Raw genomic sequence first — 21559 nt, 5'->3', positions numbered from 1 at the left:
AGGGCCAATTGCCTAAATGAAATTCCAGTATGTGATGAGTGGGAAAGGAGAGGCTCGTTGGGCAGCCAGGATTGTGCAGCTGCAGACTTATGTCCCGTCCAGACTCTGAAAGCCAGCCGTCTGCCTCTTTCCTGTAGAAAGCAGACCTGAAATGCACTAGCGGAGACGGAGGCCTGGAAGGATAGGTGTGTGTTATATTACTTGCTTACATCTCTCCCCTGACACCCAAAGCACTTCCTCACTTACATAATCATATTTTCAGCAGCCTGGACCCTTGGCTGCAGAGGGAAAGTAAACTCTGCAGCAGTTAGGGGAACAACCGAGAAGAGCATGCTTCAGCCTACGCGAGGGAGGTCTCTTGTTGTCGGGGTGATAATGTCTTTTCCTGTCATGCTAGAGAATGACGGCCCTTTCATCTGTCCGACCTCTGGAAACCTCATTTCCTAGTGTAGTTTTCTTTCCAGAGGCTCTGTCCACTCACACCCAGTTGCCAAAGACGAGTCAATGGGGAGAGGAAAGCACACAAGACCAACTGAGATACTTGGATGGAGGAAAGAAAGTAGAGGGGTGTAGAAGGAGGAGGGCGGAGGCAGAGATAAGGAAGAAAGCTCTTGTGATGTCGGGTTTTCCAGTAAGACCTGATCAATATCGAAACACACGCATGGCTCTGAAGCATACACATGTCAGAGCTGTCGGAGGTGATGCAGCAGGCGTAACATCTCGCAGATATAGTTCCTAGGCTGAGCTCTAACATTACTCACCTTGCAAAAATCTCTCCCCTACAACTTCACAGCTGCTTTTGGTTTGTCTACACTTAATCTAGACAGTGTTCTTTCTCATGACGAACCCTGGAGGAAAACTAAACAAAGGAAAACCAGACTGAAAATCAGCCATGCTAGTGTCTCTGCTCTACACTGACCAGAGCTTCTGATGTTTAGGTGGAATAATGATCACTCAGCTTAGTTATTTATTGTGTTATTAAATTAGCAAATGTGCTCCGTTCAGACACTTTGACCTGATGATGGCGCTATAAACAGTTGCGATGACGTCTAAAGTCTGGAGCATTTATCCTCTAGGGACAGAGAATTTAAAACTTTACTCAATCCTGACAGATTCCAGTCTGGGTCACAGACTGATGAAACAACCAACTGATCACTGACTCAAGGTAAAGGTCGTCATGTGTCTGTGTGTTCATGATCAACACGCTAAACAGGAAAAAAAACAAAAGGTTCAAATATGCATCGATCACCTGATGTTTGAGCGCTAGCGGAGCATTAGTGAGCTGGTGACAGGTGGTGCTTTTAAGACTGATCTTATCTGGTTTTAGGAATGACTTTCTGCCAAGCACAGGAGCTGGCAAAGAACAGGCATCAACGTGCAGGACTATAATTCAAATGCTGCTTATTTATTATTACTGTTGAGAGGCATACATTACAGTGCAAACCATTCTTTGGCAAAGGTACAATACAACTGTCATGATAGGTTCTAGTATATCCACATTGACCGCTGGTTAAGGGGCAGTGTAGGTAAGGCATGTTCAGTCTTGCGGAGCAGTGCATTCCATTGACACATGGAACTTTTTCAAGGGGAAATCAAAAGAGGGGGAAGTATAAAATGAAACAATACACACGATTACCAACATGAAGGCTGGTAACGAAGAGAGCTCACAGTGCTTTGGCAGCCAAACCGAGGGACACTTGCCAAATTGCATTTAGCCTGTTACGGAGATACAAAGAGACTCAAGCACAAGGTTTATCAAAATATATCAAAATACAAACTTCTGTAAAAACACATCGATCAGATCACAGGATGTTACATGGTACTGTAGGAGAGGCTTCAGTCAGAAAACTATGAAGGAGAGAAAAATACACAACTGTAAACACACAGTTTGCTGTACAAACTTGTCCAGTATATTTGAACATATGATATGATACCAATTTACCAGTGTGACTGCCTGCCCTGTAATCCTTCTGGAGTCCTGAATGGAACATTCTGGAGAAACTATTTCTGTTCAGTGACAGACGCTTGCTCAGGACATTACCACATAAAGAAAACAATGGAAAGGAACACTGCAGCTGCAGTCACTTCAACACAATTAAAAACAAAGCAAAACAGGAAAACATAAATGGGACTTGTGTTACACTAAGTGAGCCAGTGCATGGAGTATGATGAGTGGTATTTGTCTATGTACAGTACATGTGAAAAGCCAGCAGACAGGAGTCAGTGGAATATATCCGTCTCACAACAGCAAGATGGTGAAGACTTGCTTTGATTGACACTGTATTCCAATCATCGGCACTCCTCCCCCAACACCACCCTTGTCTCCCCTCTCATATGGCTTCCATTACAGTGGAATGAGGGTCAGAGGGCCAGAGAAGCCTGCGCTCCACACATGCTCCACTAATGACGTCACTCCAGACTCAAAAACTTCAATATGGCACAGAAACATGAGCAGGGTAAGCATTCCTAGCCTATAGCAACACTGCAGACTGTCCTCGTAGGGGGAAACATTACACACGGACAAAAACTGAAAGAGGGGAAGGGAGGAGTCAAAGTGGATGCCTAACAAAGGAATGCATGCAAGCGTGTCCTTGTGTAAACTGGAGCCTTAAGAGCTGCAGGTCCACAACAGCAGAGATAAACAGTTTTAGTAGCAGTCCTTCAGTTGTGTGTACTGTTGTCTATGGACTAAACACTATACATGAATAAAAAAACAACTGTGAGCAGATCAGAAGGAGAATACTGCTGTGGTAGAGTTAGCAGTACCAAAGGCTAAATCCTGACCATTACCACATCCATACATAGTTTCATAGATAGAGTCATGCTATTTACGTAATCTTAGAAGTTACTAAATCATATATTTGGCTTTAGAGGGCTGGGGAAATACTGGGTTAAAATTCACAACATTTCATTTTTACAGTGGTAAAGTGGATGTTCTTTCACTGCTTTCTGAAAGCACGCTTTGAAAGGACCACAACAGTGTGAGAGCTGGGTCGAGTGTCCTGCAATGGAGAGCGCCACATGGCTCCACCTCACTCAAGCTCAGGACAGGCCAGCACACACGAAAAGAACTTAACAAGTTATCCATGGATACAGGAGCAGTATTCAGTAGACATTTCTTTCGCATTACAAACATTTTTGTAGGGCTTCACATTATCTTCATATGTACGCATTTTTATACAAAAAGGGAAAATAATACACAATTATAACATGATATAAAGCACCGTGGATTAAAAGGTGAAGTAACTCTATTCATAAAGTCTTTTAGTTTGAATAAAACCATCCTCTTACTTGTGTTGTATCATAAAGGAGAAATATACGGAGTATATACACGTTGCTTTGCATACAAAAGACAATACTTTGAAGGTTTGTATTTAGTGAATAAATCGTAGTAAAAATGGGGAAAATAGCACCAGTTTTCGGCATCTCTAACCTGAGAACATTTTAAAGAGACGACAAAATGGTAGTCACCTTTCAATCTACTTCCCTTTCCTGCTTGTCGACAACAATCGATCCTGCGTTTTCATCTTGTGTAGCTGCAGGGGAACAAACAGTGGCTGCTTATTCAGAAGCAAGGAGAGGTGTGTCCATCTTGTTTATAATCCTCCCATTCATCCATCCATCCGCTCAGAAAAATAGACATTTAGTGATTGTTGGCTTGTTGCCAGAGGTTTTCATACAAGCCTCGGGCAGTTGGCCATGATGAGTGTAACAAGCTGACGTGATTTAAAAAAAAAAAAAAAAAAAAAAAAAAAAAAATCCTCCCCTGATCGAAGAGAAAACTAAACGAGAAATCGAGCAAAAACTAAAACTGAGCCGAGGCTATTGAGTCCGTCGAGGTGACCGGCGGCTGTGGATCAGCACGCCTTCATGAGTCTCATCTCCTCTCTCAATATGTCTGAGTATGAGTGTGTAACTTTCAGACACTGGAGTGTATTTGTCAGGGGGATCATCAGGGAGTCCTGAGGGTTATTCGTGCCGAGCATCGGCTTTTTGCCACTCGTCAGCATCAGCGTGCTCCAGGCACACTGGACAGCACGTGCCCTTTAGCTTGATGGGCCGCTTGCACTCGACGGTTGGACAAGACTCAACAAAGCAGGTCACCTGGGCTTCCTAAGGAGACAAAAGGAGCGGCAACATGTTAGTTACATCACTGGACTGGCTTAAAGATGCAACAAAGATATTAAAGAGCGCACAAACAAAGGTGGCAACAATATAGCACTCAATGTGTTACATGACATCATAGTTGAAAACCTGATCAAGGAAATGGATTAATGACTGTTTTCAGTATGAGCGACTGAACAAAACAAGAGTTATTTGTTTTAGAGCAACAGCATGTGTTGAGCCTGACAGCTCTTTACCGGATAGTACGCCTCGCTTTGTTTTTCACTGCCAACCTCAATTTTTACAAAAGGGAGGTGTGGGAGTTGGAACGACATAAAACCACTGAGTCATTAAAACGTCTGTTTCCAGATGTGGACGATATAATGAACTTTGAGTGCGAGAGATGGCAACAAGTAGGAGTGAAAGAACATCGGAGGTGGTAAGGGATGGCACAGTGCAACCGTCACATCACATGCCAGGACCTGGCACTGACAAAGAGACAAAGAATGAAAGGCAGAGAAGTGGCTGGAGGATACTGCGAGGAGGTACTTGATAAGATAGAACTCTCCCAAGAATGCCAGACAGAAAAAAATAAGGTATTTAAGACTAGTGGTCAGTGAGAAACATGGGGATGTCAGAACATGGTCAAGTTGTGTAGATGATAATTTAGCGTGTGCATCTGTTTCTGCACTGCATGGTGACTCATCTGTGAAACATACTCTGCATTCACATATGGTGCAGGGGTCCTTTTTCCACCGTTGTCCATCTTTTCGCTCATGCCCCTCACTATCAGTGCAGTCAGTCTTGCTCAGGCGAGCTTCAAGTCTTTTTATCTGTGAAAACAAAATATCTTTTATTCAAACAATATGTACATCAGCACTTACTGTACCTAAAGTAGATGTGGATCCACCCACGTCCTAAGCCTGACAACACAAACCGTACTAACATGTGCAACTACCAGACAGGGAGCAGAGAGCAAAGACAGGGTGATGGGTCCCATTCTAAGAAATTACCATGGAATATTAATGGAATATGAATACTGACTGAATTTGGCCGTTTCCAAAGCATAACTCACATTTGAGCTTCAACCATCTGCTAATTTCATTCACGTTTCTCTCAAATGTCATTTGCTGTCTCATGTCACTAAACTCTTTTTTCCCTGGTCATCCATCATGCATTGTGTAACACTAGATTCAAATGTAGTGCAGACGCCGGGTTGGAAGTACTGCAGAAAACTCTACAGCACAGAAGCAGATGTTTTAAGACTTTTCCAGGCAACAAATGTATAAAGTCGCAGTCCTAAGTGCGGATGCAGAAACTCACCTGCTTCCGTAAGCTTGTGATCGTCTTCTGCATGTCTGACACAAAATCCTGGAAGTCACTGATTGAAGGTTCAGTGCTCTTTTTGGAAGCCACTGTCACATTTACAAGACTTCCTGCTGCTTCTTCAACTATGCTGCAAAGACAAATTTACAAGTTTAAAATGATGTACGTTACAGTTCTACAGGTTAAGCTGTAAATGTATAATTTCCCCAGAACAGAGGAAGGATTCATCAGGCCTGGTACCTGTTCTCCTGGATGCTGTCGGCAGGTTTATCGTCTTTATAGCTGTGCTCAGCTGATCTGCGTCCCCTGAAGTGGTAAGAAAGGGCGTTGAACTGACCCTTGGTTCTGCAGTCTGTTGGGTTAAACACAACACACAGTGGACAAAGCCATCACAGAGGATAACAAGATAAGGAATATGAACCAGGACAGGCCACCCTTAACACACATGCTGCAGTGCATTCATGAAACAGGAAGCCACGGCACTTTCCTTTCTGCTTCACAGTACTGATCTAACTGCCTGAGATATTGCTATACCCAGATCAAAGACAATTAACAAACAGAGAACCCAGCTCAACCTCAGAACAAACCAGGGACATGCGCAACATCTGCAAATACCACAAAGAGCGTGTACATAATAAACATGAGACGATACTGAAAAATGATATGGATCGTGTAGCTGAGTCAGAGAGAATGTAATGTGATGTTGTTTACTAGAAAAAAGCAAACACTCAACTAGTTGAGTTCATGTCCAAAATGGATGTGGTGCTACATAAGCTTGTCCTGCCAAGTCAGAACTGTGTGACCAAAGTCCTGGAGTGCTTACATTGCCATGTGATCTGTATGCTCCGTTTCGCTGAACACTTCCTGCATGACTTCATGAGTGGTTTAATGGAAAATGGTAGCAACACTTTGGCTGCTTGTTTCATAGTGGGCGGTGCCAGTAAACACTCACATTAAGTCACAGAAGAAAGAAACACTGAAGCAACAGACCTTCAGTTCACAAACCTTATTCGTGACTCTGAGAGTCCCAATGCAAACATTTTCTGTTGATAATTGAGCCCATACGATCACTGCATGGGTCGTTGGCATTTTCTCATTTCACAACTGACTGCGTTCCCCAATGAACAACACAAAACAAACATCACTATATACCTTCGTGCTGGTTTACTGTAATAGCAAGGGTGCCTCTTCATTGACCCTCTTTTGCTTTGTGAGCTGCACCCACCAGTGGAATGTTTTTTGAGCACTCAGGACCTAAAGAAAGCAATATCTCGATAACTGTAACTCTTCTCACCTTCACAGCAGTCCTGCCACATGCGCAGGTCGATCTGAGGGACGTCGTCACAGCTACTGTAGCCATGGGGCAGCTCGGCCACCCTGAACACATCTTGCTGGATGCGGGTGATGTTGTCACCATTGTCGCATAGCACTCGAGTCAGAGAAGCCTGCTTCAGCTGGGTCAGCTGGGCTGGAGTGAACACACCTGGGTTTTCATACCAAAACCTTAAGGAGACAAGAACAGGCAATGAAAACAATTCATGTCTATCTCACTTTCACTTTCTTGAAAGAGAAACATGTGATACTGTATGCTTCAACTTCACTTCAGTCTAATGACCGTAGGACGTTAAATACTGTCAGGGTATTGTGTTGCATTTAACAGGTTTATTATTTCATACTGTTCCATTGTTTCCTTGTGAACACATCGCAATAAAGAATTATAAATGAGTGAACTGGAGTCTTTCTTTAACATCATCAGGAAATGTGCCTGTGAATGGTGAATGAAATGTGTTGCGACCTTACTATACCTGTCACCATTCCGCACACGTTTGAACTGAGCTGTGAGTAGACACATGAGAGTGGGACCCAGCCTACTACCAGGAACCAGGTCTTCGGCCATGAGGGCAGGGAACAGGTCAATATTCAGAGGAGTGCCATACAGCCTGCCGTACAGACAAAAACGTTACACTACACTGAGCTGTGTAAATACATTGTGCTGCAGAACTGAGTGTGAAAGCGTGACTCAAACCAAATTTTTTATCTGTGGGACTGAAAATATATTACAACATTTGAGTGTTGAGTGTAAAGTTACCTTTGTAGTTTCTCTCGCACATTAGCATCCTTGATCTCATTCCTCAAGTCATCAAACGTCTGAGCTGAGGACAGGTTACAGAACGTCCTGTAATCGTTATATGGTGGTATGCCGTGATCTCTCCCTCTCTGTATATTCATGGCAGCCAAGTCCAGCGCCACAGCATGGGCCATTGAGAATAACCTCTCAGTCAGCTCTGTATTCAGTAGCTGTGTGGAAACACGCATTTTACCAGCAACGCCAAAGAGCCCACGAAGTAGCGGGTCAATGCCACCCTCATTGACGATGCGGAATGGAGAGAAGAAGGCCCGGTGCAGAGAGATGTGGCCCTGGGGGATAGGCTGGAAGTCCTCATCTAACCTGTACAGTATTGGGTTGATGAGGGTGTGGCCAAACCGGAAAGCAGCCGTGGCAAACGCATTGAAGATGCCAGCGTTAACATTCGGGTCATAACCAGTGTATGGCCCCATCATCTTCATGCCTGCCTCGCCAAGGATCTAAGAAAGAAAGAATGTAAAATGCTTTCTTTATATCATTCAATTATGATAATCAGATAGATATCAAATAACCAGAAAGACAGAAATCAAAAAAGAGAATAAGCTGAATAACAAAGCAACATTACACATAAGATTCCAGATGTTACCTTTGGCAACCAGTGATTGTAGGTGATGTGCTGCATCTGGGCCCCCACTATTTTCCTGGCCTCATGGTAGATAGTGTCTCCATCCCAGTGTGGGTTGAGTCTCAGTAACTCTGTAGCTATGCGGTTGTGTTCCCTAAACCACACTGTGTGCATGGCAGTCAAACCCAGCTGCTCATTGGCACGGTGGTCTCCAGCTAAGAAACATGGAATTGGACTCTCATTCTCATCCCTCATACACTCAGTGGGTGGTCCGGTGGCAAACGGCAAAAGTGGCTTCCCTGTTCGCTGGATGATACCTTGGCGGAGCAGACCCCTTTGACTGGCTAAATCTCGGACTTCCTCCGATTCATGCCGTGAGCTGCCATAAACATTTGAAGCATCAATGTAAGAGGTCAGCTGGTTGATTTGCTCTCTCGGATACACGCTGTTCATCAGTAAAGATGTCATCCCACTGCCGCACACAGGGCTGGATCGCACAAAGAACATGCAGCGGGCCCCACTTCGCAGCTGCCGCTGGTCATTGGGTGGGAACTGGATTGGGAAGCAAGGTGCGTCATTGGTGCAGACCTGAGTACACAGCTGGCCGTCCGAAAACCGTGACTGGCTGAGGGACACCACAGTGGAGTCTAAGTCATGGTCTAGGAATTGACCCCACTGCATCAGCATGTGAGTGTAGCGGTCATCTGGAGTGATAGTCTCCGTTCCAATCATTATCGTAGACACCAGCCTCGGCAGCGGCAACTTGTATCCATTAAGGAGGCGCTCAGTGGAACCTCTTGGTAAGTTAAATCCATTATCATAGACAGATTTCAGAAGTCGTTCAAAAGCAGTAAGTGAGGCCCCCCACATAGGATGCTGCAGGTTGTTGCAGGTGCCATCGTGACTGCGATACTTTTGGTGGAAGCAAATGTCAGAGCAGTTGTTGAAACGTCGGTGGGCAGTGCAGCCTGACAGGTTGGCAATCACATCCAGATAGTGGGGAGACACCAGGTCATTGTAACGAAATGCTGCGGAAAGGCAACAGAATACGTTAAGAATCTGAACGACTATTAAAAGCCTACAGGCTGTGAAAAATATTTAAGGAAAAGTAAAGAATATATGGATAGTTGTCCTACCCCTGAGTCATAACAGCTGTTAAAGAAGAAAAAGACTCCTTAAATATATTTTTTTAGATAATGTGGTCAATCAGTTGCTGGCTATGTGAGTTGAAAGAACCTCCTTCACTAAGGGCACAGGTCGCAGTATGTCACAAACGTGCCCAAACTTGCCTTGATATGCGAGAGCTCCTTTTTAAGTTCCAATGTGCAGTATATCAGTGGCGATGTGTGTGTGTTGTGTGTTGGCAATGTTGCATTGTGGTTATGCATGAGAACAAGTGTTAAGTGTACACAGCTGACCTCAATCAGGGTTAGGGAAAACACTTCCTGTCTAAATGGTTCTCACTTTACACATTATTGGTGTTGTGTGTGCTCTATATGGGTGTGTTTGCGTGAATGAGTTCAAATGAGAACTGGAAAACTGTGGAGTTGCCGCCCGAAGATATGAAGTTGAGATACAATAAAAACGTCACATTTGTTGCTGCTGATGGGCAGAAATCCCTCCGTTGGCTTGGTTTGAGGCCAGCGCAACAATGAACACTTAGTTGTTGGCATAAGAAACGAAAACCCTCCCTCTCTCTTTGTTCACATTATCTTTGCTTTCTATTTTCCCAGCACCACACATTTGATCACTGCTGTTACATTTAACCCTGGTGCTTTCATGCACCACAAAGTCAAAATACGCAGTGCTCGAGCCGTCTTCCTTGGACCACTGGACATTGTTTCATGCGTATGAAAAAGCACATAAAGTCAGATGCTTTATGTATAAACACCCAAATCAATCCATGCTGCCCAACCTGCCCACAGGCACACATAATTGAGCCAATCTGTACACCAACACAAACCATCTTAAAATTTGTCCTGTGCTCAACATTGATTGCAGGTTAAGTGTTGTGCAGTGTGACAGAAGACTAATAAAACTGTTTACAGGCTCCTCGTCCACTGCTCCATGATTACGTCTCCATCCCTCAAGTCATGCTGAAGAGAAAATGGCATACAGATGGGGGCTTATACATGGCCAACTGTTGCTCAAAGTGACATGGTAATTCTTGGAGAGAATTGAATTACTGGTTTCACAAGACATTGCTTAAGAAACTGAATGGAAGCTTCTTTCCTCTTCTGAAAAACAGGGACTTTACTTGGAAGCTATATGCATTTGTCAAGACAAAAACCACAACTAAAAATCAATACAAAGCCTATACCATATGTGTATGTGTGTATTAAGATGGGATGGTAGCTGGAATTTTCACAGGTTTGTGCTACACAGCTCGTTCTTATAGGCTGGCAATGTTTGGTTTGTGGTGGAAAATCACCTGACTAGTGTCCCTAACTAAGTAGGTGAATCTTAATTTACATGGGAATTTACAATCTTGAAATCTTGTTTGTACAGTGCATCTGGTATTCGCAGCACTTCACTTTTTCCACATTTTGTTATGTTACAGCCTTATCCCAAAACGGATTAAATATTCCCCCCCCCCAAAATTCTACACACAACACCTGATTATGACAACATGATATACAAGGTCCCACAGTTGACAGCGCATGTCAGAGCATAAACCAAGCATTAAGTCAAAGGAATTGTCTGTAGACAACAACAAACCAGTTGATATCTGTAAATCAGATGTTTTAAACCCATAAATTGAAGAAGTTCGGAACCACCAGGACTCTTCCTTAAGCAGTCTAAAATAAACTGAGTAGGGGGAGAAGTGCCCTAGTCATCAAGAACCAATGGTCACTCTGCCAGAGCTCTGGAAGTCACTCCTTTGTAAAATGCACATGGCCGCCAGCCTAGAGTGCTAAAAGGCACGTGAAGGACTCTCAGACCATGAGAAACAAAATTGTCTGGTCTGATGAGGCAAAGATTGAACTCTCTGGCATGAATATCAAGCGTCATGTTTGGAGGAAACCATGCACCGCTCATCACCAGGCCAATACCATCCTCACAGTGAAGCATGGTGGTGGCAGCATCATGCTGTGGGGATGTTTTTCAGCGGCAGCAACTGGGAGACTGATCAGGATAGAAGGAAAGATGAATGCAGCAATGTACAGAGACATCCTGGATGAAAACACTCTCCAGAGAGCCAGGGGCAATGGTTCATCTTTCAGCAGGACATTGACCCTAAGCACACAGCCCAGATATTAAAGAAGCGGCTTTAGGCCAACTCTGTGAATGTCCTTGAGTGTAACATAAAAAATGTGGAAAAAGTGGTGTCAACACTTTTGGGATGCATTATATCCATGGTATACAGTGAATTTGGCAACACATGGGTTAATCTAGTGTATTAATTACACAAGCCTTGGCATCCCCTGAGAGCGTAATTGCTAGGGCACATAAAATGTATGTTCAGGTGGAGATCATTACCCCTCTCTACCCTTCCCAAACAAGTGAAAAACATGTGTGTCTTAAATGTTCTTTTTGGCTTGGTAAACTCAGTTCTTATGTAAATATGGCTTTACACAAGTTAACCCACGAGTAATAGTTACAGGCTTTCCCTTACATTTACACAGTGACAGTATGAGAAAGCATAAAGTAGCAAAGGTACTACTACCTTGTTATGCTTTTTAGTACGGGTACAGTACATTACTTTGTTATTAGCCTTACCTGTGCCATTGGTGTCAACCATTAGACCCTGGTTGACATGGTTCTGGATTAGCAAAAGAGTCTGTTCGAAGATCTCCCCGGCACGAGCCTGCTCCACTGTGTAAGGGTCGCGTGGGTATCGGAAAAGAGCCAGCAACTCTCCCGGGTTACGAGGCTGACTGGAGGGATGAGGGACGGGGAGATGGAGCACAAGAGAGGTGGGAGAGAAGCACAGAGTGATGAAGGAGAGTAGACAATAAATAAGATGCTGTGCGTCAAACTGTGACTGAAAATAAGTATACATGTATTAGCAAAGAAGTGAAACAAAGACATATTAAAGCACGGCAACAAGGACAGACCAATTTCAAAATCTTTGCAATTGAAGGTTCCAGAAACCTTCTCCACAAGGGCATGAGCAGAAAGCTTAAGGAAGGACAAGACCAAAACATGCACAGATATCTGACTCATTTCACTCATGAGGTGCATCTCCTCCATCAAAAGCCTATCGCAGAGGTTGTGTGCATGGCTTTGTGTTATTCCTGTTTCCACTCTCTCTGAAAGACCACTGCACTGCTTTACACTCACCTCATACTACTCCAGCCTTTATAGCTCAGCCAGTGCAGGACTGAAGGCCAGACCAATTGGCTAGATCCAGATCCAGAGGTATATCACCCAGACCACGATGAAAAAAGACCCACTTTGCAAGCACATTTACACAGATGCAGATTGAATTCATGTTACTATTGAAACACACAGCAACACTTTATTTGACTTTATCTTGATGTTGTCAAATTACATGTTTTTTTGAGTTACTGTATTCTGTAATAGATCAGTAAATGAATTTATAGTGCATTGAAGTTCATTGTTTGGTAATTTATTTGCAATTCAGGAGTGTATTAAATGATTCCTCTGTGTGATTAAACATATTTATCCCCCTCCTGCTGCTAACAATAGCAACATTAATGAAAAACCTGGAAAGAATGTTGCCAGGAACTATTGAAGCTGTATTTACAGTGATGTTTTGGTGCATTTATTGCAGCTACCAGCTTTCTAGCTCTTCTTCTGATACAGTTACCTTCTCCCAAGGCATTCTTCATTGTTTCCAAATGATCAAAGGAGGAGACTGCCTCCTAATCTGTGATTCTCATTAAAGAGAACAGGAAATCCCCTCATCTCAAATGAGGTTACCACTGCGTGTTTGAGTGTGAATTACTCCTGTGTGTCTATGCGGACCCATGTGTGGGCAGAGTGTATGTCTGGGCATGCCAAGAAAAGCACAACTGCTAACCACATCATTCAACAGAATGGAAACCTCTAAGAGCTACATGGAAACCACCTCATCTCGTACAGTGATATAGGGTGTAATAAAAACTTCATGATTAAGATAATGCTGTCTTTTATAAATCAATTGACCTGTTAGTAGACACTATCGAAACAGCTCGAATAAAATTCTGACGAGGAAATATGCTAAAAATGTTGAATATGAATATATAAATAAAGGGAAGCCTAAGCAAAAAAATTAAAAAGCTATTAATAAGGAGTCATGAATATTTACTGTAGCTGTCAGAATAACAACAGCCAGATGTTGAAACTTGCAACAATCTTGACAGCCCTTTTGAATGGCTGGACACCTCTGACTTAAACTTATAACATGCAAGTCATAAACCAAGATGATGCGGGACAAGCTGTTTGTATTTTGTCTTATGTCAAAATACAAACCATGTAGGTCTGCACTGAGTCTGTGTAAAGCAGAGCATTTCAGTCAAACGACAATGTTTTTGCAGACTGCTGCTCAGATGACCCTAACCAATAAAAAAGGTTGTGCATTAGCTGTACACAAACATCTTATGTATAAATAATATATATAGCATACAGCACATTTTAAATAAGAATCTGCAGTGTTCTGAGGACGACTTTAAAAAAAAAAACATTATGGCCTTCAAAGCATGTCTTCATTAACATGACATGTCAATATGAATACTCACATATTTGTGATTACAACTGCAGTCTATGTGAACACATAGTGAGTGTAAGGCATATTTCATAATCTTACAGACACCATAACCTAGGCTAATATGGAGGAATGTAAATGTGTACTGTGAAATGTTAATGCCATGTAACAACGTGCACTACGATTTTAGATCAAACTCTCACACATGTTAGACATTATGTGTGCTAATGCACAATGTACAACATGGCTTTATGGTCAATCAGCTGAGGAGCTTGAGTGTGAAAACTCAAGTTCCTCAAATGTGTAGGTTTGCTGTGAGTTTCTTATATCCTACCCATCAAAGAGACGTCTCCTTGTCGACTCAATAGCACTGTCCACATTACGGATGGCCTGCTCTATGGACGTGCTGACATAGGTGTCCCCCTCTCTGCTGACTGGAGGTACTAACAGAGGCAGACAGACAACCTGATTAGTCATTCTGAACCAAGGTTCAAAGGAAATGTAGTGTTTCCACCAGTCACCTATCAAGACAAGACATCATGTACTCACACATTTCTCAGAACCGTAACTAACAGCCAATCTCATATGAACTGAATTAAAATCAACAACTGATAAAGATTCAGCTTATTTACGGCTGAATACTGCAGACGTTCAGTACCTCAGTTTCATCCTGAAGCTGGAGTGAACACTTTTCTGGCACACTTCTTCATGTTAGTATGCCACTGAAAACAGTGGACGGTGTCGTGGAGGACTAAGACAGTCCAAGAACTGAGTGGATTCATTCAGTTTATGGTTCACTAGCAGATTGCTGTGGTCTGACCATGGAAATCTCAGCAGGAAACACCAGCACGCATAAGGAAGAGCTGACAGGAATCTGATTGCTTTGCAGCAGTGTGACTCAATTACTGACTATAAAAACAATCAATAGAGGGCCTCTTATTCTGTAGACAGCGCACACTTCACACACACTTCAGTATAAGTGAAAATGTTACGCATGCTGATAGACTATTCTTGACGCTTTAGAATATAAAATTTGTACATGCTGATTTCTGAAAACCCTTAAGAGGCATGTCATGATGGATTCCTGTATGATCATGAGATCTCAACATAATCCAGCTCCCTCATGTGGTATCAACTTTCCTACCTGTGACCGTGAGCACCATGCTAGCAACCTGGTAGCCAATGGGATTGCGGGCAACACACTCATAGCGTCCGGCATCGGCAGTGCCCACATCCTTCACCTCGAGGTAACCGTCCTGGCTGATGTGGAACTTGCCACTTTCTGTCACTTGTACACCATCCTGAGGGGGAAAATGTTGCAGGGTAGGGGGAGATGTGAGAGGGATCAGGCCACTGAAAGCTGCCACGTAAATGTCGGAATCAAATTACAAGACAGTAATTAAAAATCTCACTGATGACTTTTTCAGAGCGATTTAAATAAGCTCGAACACATTAAAGATTTCATCATTATTTACCTATGTTAATGCAAATTAATTATTTGTACAGATATTTCTTGGCCCTGCTCCCTTTCAACCACTCAGACACTTGTCTAACCCCATGACCTCTACAGTGCTGAGGTAATCTAACCTTGTTCCAGGTGAGGACAGGTGGTGGCTGACCCTGAGCGCTGCAGGGAATCTGTACATCCTGGCCAGACTCCACCGTCAGGTCCCTTGGAGCATTTGTGAAAACAGGCGTTACTGAATGAGTTAAAACATACACACACACACATATAGGTTAATATTTATGCACCAGTGCTGAAGGTATTGTACATTTAAAGCACATTTTGCAACCAATTACATCAAAGGTATAACTGAGACTTACAGTGTTTGTGTTACACAAGGTGTTAGGTGATGTTTTTCTTTCCTCTATTTCCTCTTTTTTTAAATAATTTTAAGTGAAAACAGCATATGTCCGTATGTGTACAAAGACTGAATAGGTGAATAATCACTAACTGCACCTGGACGTAACCATGCTCAACACACAACAGTGTTGAGCATGGTTACGGTGAGCCTCGGTATTATACTGTATTGTCTGAGATTCAAAATAAAACCTTTTCATAGTCAGCCACCCCCTCGCTTCCCATTTATCAGCCAGCACTGAAATTCCACTGCTATAATTAACTGCCCTTAAATAAAACTGTAAGTGCCTAAAACAAAGGGTTTACTACAATGTACAGAACACAGAATCTAAAGTGCACACATTGTACAGTATGTCAGCATCAAGACAGCACATAAGAAGTATATTAAAAGGACACAAGCATTTCTGTTGAATGGAGCGATACTAAACATCTACACAGGAAACCTCAGAATCACATCCGGTTAATCCCCGTATCACTTTCTCCGTGCTTTGTTAATTCCGCACATTTCCCTTATCTTAAGACATCCGTCATACACTGCCACCACGGCTGTGGGCTTACACAGCGCTTTAAGTGCGGAGCCATTAAACAACATGTACTTTGAGCCATGTTAACAGCCATTACTACATGGAAAACATGGTGTCATCTCAGGATTACAGACTGCCTGCTTTCCTGTGTGTTACCCCGAGCCTGTAATTTCACACGCACGCACACACTAAAATCATTGGCGCACATGAAAAACGACTGCAATGCAACTTAAACATCTCCTTAACAAAACACATGCAAGCACAGAGCTGGGAATGTATAATTCCTCCTGCCTAATGTTGCCATGTAAAGCAAAAACAAGCATGCACACACAGGTCATCACGTATACTTACACCGTAACATTTAATCACATGTGCAAACAAGAAATTAGTTGTGATTGAAGGGTGCTGCACCACTCCTACTCTCTTAACATTAACCACCTGGAACGCCCCGCCTCCTGAACAAACACGTGTTTCAAGAGGGCCTCACAGCATCCTCACTCAATAACCTAATATAAATAGGCTGTTTACGACAGGCATATTTCAGCTGTGACATGTGTCATGCGGGTCCAACACATAACGTAGATGGAGTTACATGGCGCCCTCACCTCTCTGCTGGATGCTGAGTTGCACAGCAATGCGCACGGTCCCCACAGGGCTGACTGCTTGGCACTCGTACTGGCCCTCATCGTGAGCTGCCACCCGAGTGATGCGAAGCGCACCAGTAGACAGGACCACGTGCCGGCGGTCCAAAGGCAATGGACTGCCCCCTCGGGTCCAGGCAATCACTGGCTGCGGATAACCACTTGCCTCACAGGGGAAATCCACCGTGTGACCCTCCAGGACTGACTGGTCCTGCGGCGTGACAGTAAATTGAGGGATCGCTGCAGGCAGAGGGGAAAAAATGGCGTTTCATTTTCTATGCAATCTTGCTGCATGGGAACCTTAACTGTGTTGTCCTCAATTTAACTGGTAAAAAAAAAAAAAAAAAAGAAACTAAAAATGTGTTTTGTCCAAAATACACAGTGAAGAGACATACTAATAATTCCAAGCATCTAGTATTTAGGAGCTGACGTTCAAAGTGAATTCTTAAGTGACAAGAGGTAAATCTCTTTCACTCAGTGAATGAGCACCCTAAATAGATGCCAACAGAAAATCCACAGATAAATCAGGCATAACATTATGACCTCATATTGTTTCAGGCTCCTTTGGGACAACACAATGTTGTTAGTGGAGGTCTCTGGGTCCTATGGGTTGAGGGGAGGGGCCTCTGTGGATCATCCCACAGATACTTGATCAGTTTGACATGTAGTGAATTCAGAGGCCATGTCAGCACCTTGTGTGTTTTTGTGTGTGTCTGTCTCCTGCTGGGAATGGCTGCTGCCATCGAGGAGTGTCATTGCTATGGGGTGGGGGTATCAGGTCTGGGCTTGTGGTACATGTCTATGTAACATCCACACGAATCCCAGGCCCAACAGTTCTCAGCAGAACAGTGAATTTTCAAGATGATCAATGTCAGTGGTCATAATGTTATGCCTGATGAGTGCATATCAGTAGTTTAGATTCTGATGCGTTCGAACGCTGTCCGTAAAGTGATGTGGGATGACGAAGGCTCCTCGTTGCTTTATTTAAACTTATTTTCCCTATGACATTAGCGGTCTTGAACAAGAATTATGACAATAGCACTAAAGTATTTTCATCACCTTATAATAACTGATCTGCTCTAATTCACTCATCAACTCAATGCCTCAACACATTTATTTAAGTTTAATAAATGATTTACCCTGGACAATGATATAAGCTGTGGCATGTATGGTGTCGACATTATTAGAGGCAAAACATGTATATTGTCCTCCATCTGCCTGGACCACATTCTGGATATAAAGCCCTCCGGAGGGGGTGATGTTGATGCGAACGTCGTTGGGCAGGGGTGTCCTGTCTCCCTTTGTCCAGGAGACTCTAGGCTGTGGCTGGCCTGTGGCACTGCACTCCAGTGTCACGCTCTCTCCCACCAGGACCTCAGTGTTCTGGGGTTGAATCACAAAACTTGGTCGCGCTGAAGGAGTCAACACGTATAGAAGGGGAGAGAGGAGAGATGAATTAGATAACAGTATTTGCCATGCGTGTCTCTGGTTTGACTAACTTCAGTGTCGTAGGAAGTGAGTAATAGTTTAAAAGCAATGGAAAACATGGTCACATTTGAAAAGTCAGTTGAGGCTAAAAAAACATTCTTTAGCGCTGACCTGCTTCGCTATGTTTGTCATAAAATGTGGTTACATTATGTCCATATTTGGCCAGTGATTACGGTGCAGTGAGAAGAAGTGTGTAAACAGAGGGACCTGAAGTTTACAATGACACACAGACAGGAAATGCACAACATCTGCTCTCAGAAACTGTTGATGACCTTTGGGTCATCTGAACGGCGGCATGCTAATCTCCCACGGTGGCATGTATGTATGACAGAATAGAAGACAGGAAGAAAGTAGAGCTGCAAAGACAGGACAGAATGTGCTTGTGTGGGTCTGTGTATGCGAAGAGACAATTTCACATGACAACATGCGGGTTTGCACTCAGCTAAGTGGGACATCCCAGTTATTTGACCTGCTGAACTCTGAAGATAATCTCAACAGTACTCAGAGTGCAGACAACACTCCTACATGCAGGTTAAGATTTAAGTAGATTAAACTGGTTTAGGCTTTTCCACCCCCAGGTACACACAGATATCATCAGCCAAGAGCTTAATATTCTATGCCAAGTTCTAGCTTTTCTCTGGGATCTGGATCTTTTTCCCTGGACATTGCTATTACAGACTTTTCTCAGTTAAATAGTGCCTAAAATGATATAATGATATTGAAAGCAGTCACTTACAGGGGGCTCCGAAATATCGCAGTGTGACCTGTGAAGTCTTGACCTCCCCTGCAACATTTTTGGCCATGCATTGATAGACTCCCTGATCCGTTTCCCTGGTGTCTTGGATCATCAGTGTCCCATCTTCCAGCAGGTTCAGACGACTGTCATCACGCATATTTAGAGCATTGCTACAAGGAGGGTAAACAAATGAATAGCACATTTTAAACAATATATTTACACACTGTGCTTCCTTAAAGTTCGATAAAATCCCTGCTAATTCTTTCAGTAACAACTGCATAATTATTAGCACAAAATATATACAATATCAATGCCAATAGCAGGACCCAATTTTTAAAACCTAAATATTACATAATTAACACAGCCTTAACATTTATTGGCTTACTTGTTCCTGAGCCATATAATCTGTGGTTTAGGATTGCCTTCGGCCCTGCAGGTGAAGTAGACAGTGTTTCCTGATGTAACATCAACATCCTGGGGCTCTGAGGTGATCCTGGGTACCTCTGGCAAAGGAAAGAGACAGTAGAAAGGGAAGATAATCATACAAATGAAGAGGAAATCATGTGCGTCATCAGTCGCAGTTGAATCAGTCCTCCAGTAAATGTGTCTAGTGGTTCCATGCAGGCGGACAAGATGATATCTCTGCACATATTCAGGGACAGTTAGGGCAAGCTGTAGAATATTCTCTGGAAATGTTTCCTGAGCCACATTATACAAATATCACTGATCACACTGATCCGAAACCAAAGTGTGGATAGATGGTTATTATTATCTTAAACAAGCATGTGTTTATCTAGACACATAGAGGAACATGAACAAAATATTCCATCTCTTAACACTGTATAGTGCTACACTATACAGTAAAAATTAACCGGTGCCCCAACAGAGAGGCAATAAAAGAAGCCCCTGAACTCATCTGCCAACATGCAGCACACACTCTGTCTGAGACCCCTGCCCAACACACTTAGTGTACATATGGTAGACACATTACAGAAGCACTCCTTCACACAATCCTCTCCACTCTGCGAACATTGAGAACAGGCCATGGAATTGGGATAAACCGGAGTGTAAATCGGAAGTAACCAAACCAAATAAGAAGATTCTACAATCCTGAATAAGAGCTCATCTCTCCTCCGATTACTTGCAAGTGCAATAGCCTGAAATCTCTGTTTATAGTAACAAGTCCTCCATTAAAGCCAAATGCAAAGGCAAGCTTGGCTCATTAGATACCACTTGTGCTGGGAGATAATGCTTCATGTAAAGGTGGGCAACTGTTTTGACAGCTGTTCAACCTAATGTTCATTGTTCCGACCTGCTGACAGGGGGAGAAGGAGAATAAGAGGGCAGGGGAGGAGGGGGAGCTAGCCATTTTTTAAGCACACATTCTTCCCCTGGTGCCTTACTATGTAGACAGATGGGGTGGAGGGAGTTGCACTGAGCAAGAATGGGCAAGTTGGGGCCATCGAATTAGCTGCTGAGATTTAAATGTGGTTGAGTTACAATCAGCTGCCAGCTCGCCTGCCTGCCTGGCTTAGTATTTAGGGGGAGCTGGAGGAAACTTAGACAGCTGGATTTACTGTTATGGGAGCTAAGTGTTTGTTACAGAACCTGACTCTCACCCAAACGTTCAAAAAGCCACTTATCGACTCATCAAAAACATTTCAGCATCGGGTTATCCAAACACATTTTTCTTCACAGTAATGACACAGGCTGTGGACCCTGCCGTCACACTCTTCCTTGCAGTCACGCCTGCACACACGCACACACACACACACACACACACACACACACACACCCCACACATACACACACAAACAAACAGCACCCTCATTTCATAGACGAACAGCGCAGCTGTCGGTGGCCTGATCCCGGAGACCACAGGCCAAATCCAGGGAATCCTGACTGACTCACCCAGACCAGAGGCACTGCAGCTGTTGTCTCAAACAGCTGGGTGTCTGCAAGCCTCAGACACAAAGAGAGGATACACCTGTGAATGTGTCTGTGTGTAGGGGTGTATGCATTAGACAGGATGACTTAGCATACCTGCTATTTGAAAGAAGTAATGCTGGAGGTTTTTTCCTATGAATAAAGCATCTATAGTTAAAGTAAGGAATGTAACTTGGTTAAGATTCAGTAAATTTATTTTTCATTACGTAGACAGAGTATTTCCTTAACAAGCCATCTCTTTGAACACATGTTTCTTTCTTTTACGAATATAAACAATTTTTCTTTTTCTCAGTACCACAGTTGAGTTCCTCAGCAGTGAGTGTTGCCACTGATCGGCCTTGCAGACGACTGGGGTAGTCGCAGGTGGCAGCAGCCTGGGCATTGCCCGATTCAGCATACTGCTTCAGCAGGTCAGCCAGCCACAGCAGCTCACAGTCACAGTTTAACGCATTGGAATCCAGTCGCCTGAACACAAAGACAAAGCGGCAAATGGGATCATGGCCTGTAGATGAGGGATACAGTACATACGACATGGAACTGTGGTGTTGTGCATGCGGCAGTGTTATGTAAC

General features: G+C 43.4%; 1 protein-coding gene across 2 annotated transcripts in view; it reads right to left on the bottom strand.

Moving 5' to 3' along the window:
* Positions 1–1384: 1384 nt before the first annotated feature.
* LOC125023443 (peroxidasin) overlaps positions 1385–21559 on the bottom strand; it is a 39022-nt gene continuing 18847 nt past the window's right edge. For both annotated transcript variants that reach the window (XM_047610720.1, XM_047610719.1), the window contains 17 exons: positions 21284–21453; positions 19427–19544; positions 19042–19211; positions 17957–18229; positions 16782–17057; positions 15379–15491; positions 14936–15092; positions 14126–14234; positions 11862–12019; positions 8163–9169; positions 7520–8016; positions 7236–7370; positions 6725–6933; positions 5671–5782; positions 5428–5560; positions 4824–4937; positions 1385–4113 (listed from right to left, as the gene is read on the bottom strand). In XM_047610720.1, the coding sequence (XP_047466676.1) occupies positions 3970–4113; positions 4824–4937; positions 5428–5560; positions 5671–5782; positions 6725–6933; positions 7236–7370; positions 7520–8016; positions 8163–9169; positions 11862–12019; positions 14126–14234; positions 14936–15092; positions 15379–15491; positions 16782–17057; positions 17957–18229; positions 19042–19211; positions 19427–19544; positions 21284–21453 (3895 nt within the window). In that variant the 3' untranslated portion in view covers positions 1385–3969. The remainder of the gene's footprint in view (positions 4114–4823; positions 4938–5427; positions 5561–5670; positions 5783–6724; positions 6934–7235; positions 7371–7519; positions 8017–8162; positions 9170–11861; positions 12020–14125; positions 14235–14935; positions 15093–15378; positions 15492–16781; positions 17058–17956; positions 18230–19041; positions 19212–19426; positions 19545–21283; positions 21454–21559) is intronic.

This window comes from Mugil cephalus, chromosome 17, assembly GCF_022458985.1.
Source record: "Mugil cephalus isolate CIBA_MC_2020 chromosome 17, CIBA_Mcephalus_1.1, whole genome shotgun sequence".
In the NCBI taxonomy this organism is placed as follows: domain Eukaryota; kingdom Metazoa; phylum Chordata; class Actinopteri; order Mugiliformes; family Mugilidae; genus Mugil; species Mugil cephalus.
Note: the sequence above shows the minus strand (reverse complement) of the source record. Positions and strands in the feature narration are given on the sequence as shown.